Source organism: Monopterus albus, unplaced genomic scaffold (assembly GCF_001952655.1).
Source record: "Monopterus albus unplaced genomic scaffold, M_albus_1.0 scaffold99.1, whole genome shotgun sequence".
In the NCBI taxonomy this organism is placed as follows: Eukaryota; Metazoa; Chordata; class Actinopteri; order Synbranchiformes; family Synbranchidae; genus Monopterus; species Monopterus albus.
Window position 1 is genome coordinate 1,752,514 of NW_018127979.1, and position 5,430 is coordinate 1,757,943.

A 5,430-nucleotide genomic window follows, 5' to 3' on the forward strand; every position below is an offset into this window, starting at 1 on the left:
CAGTTAATGAACTGTCCCTAAACTGAGTTATGTGGGTTCAAGCCTTTGTACTGGCACATTACAGTCCCCACTAGAATCACTGTACCATTACACTCCTTTAAATCTGTATGTATTAATGCATCTCTGTGCTTGTTGCTGATTCTGTGGCCTGTGTTATCTCCTTTCTGTCCATGTTTCCTCCACACTAAACACCCTCCCTCTCAGTGTTGCTCCAGTAACTTCTTGGTGAGCTCTTCTAGAAGGCTTAGAGTAAACAGGATTTAGAGGGCATTAAAAGAAATCCCCCTCTCAAGTCCATCTGCTATCCACCTGAGCAAGGAGCTGTCCGCTCAGCGCCATGGGCCACACCTCCCTTTAGCAGGAAACCAGTATGTCATTCATTTGTTAAATGATTAGTAGACAGGTTTCTGATATTCTTCTGCTTGTGGACAATTCTGAACTATGCAAACTTGTAAGAAATTGTTCACATCTCTGTTACGTGACTTGAGAGGAAGCACAAATCTATTTGATCCTTTTCCAAGTCTACGGCTTTCAACACGATCACGGATTTAACATGAGCATCATATATTGGAAATATCTTTTCTATTTTGTCATATTCATTTTTGTGACCATTTTCTTGGACCTAAGGACAGGTATGTATTAGAATTTATTTATAAGCTTTATGTCCGCCATGTACCTCCAGCACAATCATATGTTACATTCTAAATGTGTTGGGTTTTTGTGTGATATCCCAGATGCCACACTGGAAGGTTCCTCTAAGCGATATCTGAGTCTGCGCTACGCTCAGGAGCCCACACACATTGTTCGTGTATCTGATGTAATGTTGCCCCATGAAGACCGTGCAATTCTCTCTCGACGGAAAAGGAACATCCTTTTCCCAAGTGGAGTCAAACTGTGTGCACAAGAGACAGCTCAGCAAGTTGTAGCAAACCATCTGAGCTACTTTCATCTCAGAGGTAAGATCACACTGTCATTGTTGGGTTGGATAAGGTGTGAGAACACAAACAGCGGGAAGTGATGTTAGTGGGGGTGGATGTGTGTGTGGGGTGGGGTGGGGTGGGCAAACTGTAACCAATTTTCTGAGATTGTTCCCATTATATCTCTGTTTCTTTACCTGTATGTCCTCAAGTGTTGTGCGAACAGTGAATTATCCAACAGGCAAAGGTGTTTAATTTTGTCACATTTATAGCAGAGAATCCACAGTATTTTACTACATAAAGTACACAGCTTTAGTTACTAGTTACTTTGTATCTTATTTGCAGAGATGAACCTGTTTTTGTTTTTTTTTTGGTTACAGAATTACATAAATAAACTTTGTATATAACAGTTAAAATTAGTTTTAGCTTGACAAAATACTAGTGGAAAAAGCTAAAGCATCATTAATGATTATCTCCTATAATATAATATATAATTAAAACTTATGGGGTCAATTTTAGTTATTTACTTCATCAATCAATCAATTATTATTGCCAAGCATTATTAAAACACAAGGAATTTGACTTCAGCTCAATGGCTCTCAATGCAGTAATTGGCTATTGCTAGTTTTACTACAGCAAAGAATCTAAATATTTCTTCTACCACAGCTAAGTAAGAAAATAGTTTTTGTTGTGTGTGTGTGTGTGGTTTGGGTGAAATGATGCTACAAAAAACAGGTTCAGCTTAGGGTTAGATGTAAGCCTTTAGTTGTGATGGCTAGGAGTTAGGTTGGTAATTGGGCAGAGATCAAGCTGTGATTCCTGTCAGTGAGCTCCTGAGCACCTAGACTTAAACACAGAAAAGTTTGCTGGTGCCAAGAGACGGTCTGTGCCTGTGGTGATGAGGAAAAGTGGAAGTTTGTTATGTAAGCTAGATGTGGATTTGGAGGTAACCATTGGTGTCTCAGGCCTTACAGACAATATTGATTAGTGGAGGAGACTGGAGCATGTCTCTGTGCACTGACTTTGGGCCAGTTCCCAGTTGGCTGACTCGCAAATGGAAGTTATGTCATGGAAGTGAACATAGTTTTGGGCTTCAGAAATTGTAGCTGACCAATTATAGTTTTGCAAAAGATCTGTCATTGTTTGAATAAATTAAAAGGTGATACTCTTTCCAAACTAATAAGCCAACAGAGTGGTCTTTCTAACTGAGAAGAGAACCTTTAGTAGAATCTGTTGTGTGCTACAGTTGTTATAGAGCTGTAAGAAAAATAATTTTGAAAGCTGCTGGTACATATATAGTATGTTCTGTTCTTTTGTTTTAAGTTGTTTTTCCTGATCTGATTAGTGTGCCAGGAGACCATATGGGAAGCTTTCAAGATCTTCTGGGGCCGCCTCCCAGAGCAAGAGGAGTACCAAACCTGGATGAGCCAATGCCAGGATGGCAAAATCACGGCACAAGATATTGGCAGCTGCTTCAGCCAATCAGAGGAGCACCAGGCTCTGGTTGAAAAGGTGGGTGGATGACTGATTTCATAAAAGTGGGTTTGATGGCTGATACTGTTATTAACAAGATATTTGTTTTTATTTCCAGAGAATCTCACTGCCAGGTTTGAAAAGGTAAAACAAACTCTCCCGCTTTCCCTCATGCAATCACACTGATTTAATCATACATTTACGTTTCTGAAATCATCATTAAGTCTGTGTTCTGTGAATGTGTCATTCTTGTCACTATCTGTAGTGAGCCCACAAGATCCTGGCAGCATATGTGCAGGTAAGGTTGCCAAGACCCTTCAATCTTACCCCTCTCATATTCCTAGTCATTTGTTACCATACACACAAACACATAAACAGAAGCTGCTGCATAAACAGATAATGAATGAAACTGTTGTAAAACACATTTGTAATATTATAAAATATGTTTGTATAGAAGACACTATAACTTTTACTAATACTGTGCATTGATAAACACTTAAAATTGAAAAGTAACATATACTCTGTCAAGCCAACAAACTGTATTGTTGGTTTTGGTCGCTTTGGCAAGGTTTTGAAACCAAGAAAAATTTAATAACTCTAGTTTTATCCTGTATCTCTACTCACAGTATGCATCACCCATTAAATCCTCTGTCCTATGTGTCCTTTTTATTATTAAAACATGTGACATCAATCATGTTAAAACTATTTTTTACTGTTTCACAGCACTCCGACAACAGATGGTCCAAAAGTTGCAGAGCCTCCTGAGCGAGGTCAGTGATGCTCCTGACAACACTGGTAGCTGGTATTCCTGGTGTCTAGCTTTCTTATCAATGTTAGTGTATCTTTGTGTGTTTTAGTGAGTAAACTTGGATTTAGACCAGTTCAGCCTGAGATTTAGAAAGTACTTGGGGACAGAACAATCTAATCCACACAGCCATCAGGAATCATGGCGCTTGCCAAAGGTTTAAGCTCACATCTACTTTAAATAAACCAGCGACTCCTTTTTTTTTTTTTTTTTTTTTTTTTTTTGCATGTGAACCCAACCACTCTGAAGACGTAGTTACAAAAGAGGAGGCGGGGGAAGCAGCCACAACTGCCCCAGAGGTGGAGGAGAGTAAAGTAAGGGCAAACACACACACACACACACACACACACACACACACACAGACATGTGTGTGCCTGAAGACTGGTAATTATTACTGTATATACACTCACCAGCCATTTATTAGGTATCCCTGTACACTGTTTGTCAATGCAACACTTTCATCTTAATATCTGTTTATGACGCTCAAAACATACGTTTTTGGTGAAATTCTCATAAATGTATAAATTCAATTATATATTTATTATTGAAGTTACGGTTAAAGGTGGTGTTGTATTGAACTACATTATATTAAGAAGTGTTCCTAATGTTCTGACCCTCTCGTGTGTAGCTGGGGAGGGCAATAATATAGACACCTCTGAATAAAATGTAGTCCAGTACAACACCATCTTCAATAATAAGCATATAAATGAATTTATACATTTATGAGAATTTCACTAAAAACTAACATTTTGAGCTTCATAAACACTGATGTTAAGGCAGAAATGTTGCACTGACGTGCATAAAATTGTACAGGTGTGACTATTAAAGTGGCCGGCGAGTGTATTTGCATCTTTATTGGTTTCAGTTTCAGTACTTTATTGCCATATCAACAGCACTGATTAAAATTTGCCTTGGTGGGCTGGTAACACCAGCAATAACAACAGTGACACTTTCCTTCAAGATACAAGAATTGAAAGAATCAAAGTTATTTTTAAAATAAATCTCTGAAAATAATTAAAATAATAAAAAAGAATTAAAACCTAGAGTCAACAGTATTCAACAGCTACTCTGTAATCTAGCTTGATATCAATACTACTGTATCTTTTCTGGTACAGCTGGACAATGACATTGCTGTGCAGCCTCTCACGCCTGCTGTGCTGAAACAGGTGGTGGAGCTGAGAATCCTCCTGACTGGTGAGACGTACAGCGATGACCTCGAGGATCCAGCCAGCCTTCAGTACCAAGCACTCAGCAGACAGTTTGCTGAAAAGGTTGGTCTCTGGCTTTGTTTCCAACTGTCCATCTCTCTTTATGACTCCCATTAGTGCTTCTGCATATGACCCACTTTATGTCATAGTTTATGGTCTGTGTTGGATGCACTGTTACATTTAATTACACAGTTGAGTTGAATTTGATGATTCCTTATTTTTGTCTTTGCAGATAGAGGATGTTTTAGAGGGGCTTCCTGGATTTAAGAGTGTATCTGTGCTGGATTTCAGGTGAGTCTCTCTTTGCTGTAGTTAATCCTGGCTCTGGACTTAACAGCTGTCCTCACATGGCCAAAGGTACCAAAATTTATAGTGACAGCATTTCGGCCTCTGCAGAGATTTAACAGCTTCTCTTTGTCATATGTAGGCCCCAGAAGGATGCCCAAGGGTGAGTTGTCAGTACAGGCTGTGGTTTAACCTTGAATTGCCTTGTATATAAGCCTGCAGATCCCTATCAGTTATTGTGTAGCTAGAACTCTGTGAGTGTGTGTGGCATCACCTTCATCTTATTGTGTTTACCTGGGAGTGTGGGCACGTGTTAAGGTGTGTCACTAGATGGTTGTGTTAATGGTCTTAATGCGGTCACTTACCTGTTAAGTGGGATCAGTATGGGTCCAACCGAGTGGACAGGTGTACTTTCTATAGAGATTATGGAGGCTTTACAACCTCGCCAACCATGGAGAAGGGTGGAGCAGAGGATGGTTAAGGGAAAAATATGTCATGTCCTGACTCAAACCTGGGCTGCAGCAGCGAGAGCGCTGTGCCCTAACCACTTTATCAGGGAACTAATGTTATAGCTACACAAAAACAACAAGTCACCACTTTACAGTGGGTTATGTGCCAACAAATAGTCTGGCTGTTTCCCTGTTTTCTGTCTTTATGCTAAGCTAAGCTAACCAGCTTTATTTAAAGTTTATTTACAAAAGAACAGGTATGAGTTTAGTATCAATGTTCTCATAAACATAAC

The 5,430-nt window shown here is 39.4% G+C and overlaps 1 protein-coding gene across 1 annotated transcript in view; it reads left to right on the top strand.

The window, feature by feature from the left end:
* The first annotated feature begins 553 nt into the window (after positions 1-553).
* The window catches only part of impg2a (interphotoreceptor matrix proteoglycan 2a), a 16,663-nt gene continuing 11,786 nt past the window's right edge, over positions 554-5,430 (top strand). The window contains exons 1-6 of the mRNA XM_020609276.1: positions 554-632; positions 735-956; positions 2,263-2,429; positions 4,311-4,466; positions 4,636-4,694; positions 4,831-4,851. Of these exons, the coding sequence (XP_020464932.1) occupies positions 554-632; positions 735-956; positions 2,263-2,429; positions 4,311-4,466; positions 4,636-4,694; positions 4,831-4,851 (704 nt within the window). The remainder of the gene's footprint in view (positions 633-734; positions 957-2,262; positions 2,430-4,310; positions 4,467-4,635; positions 4,695-4,830; positions 4,852-5,430) is intronic.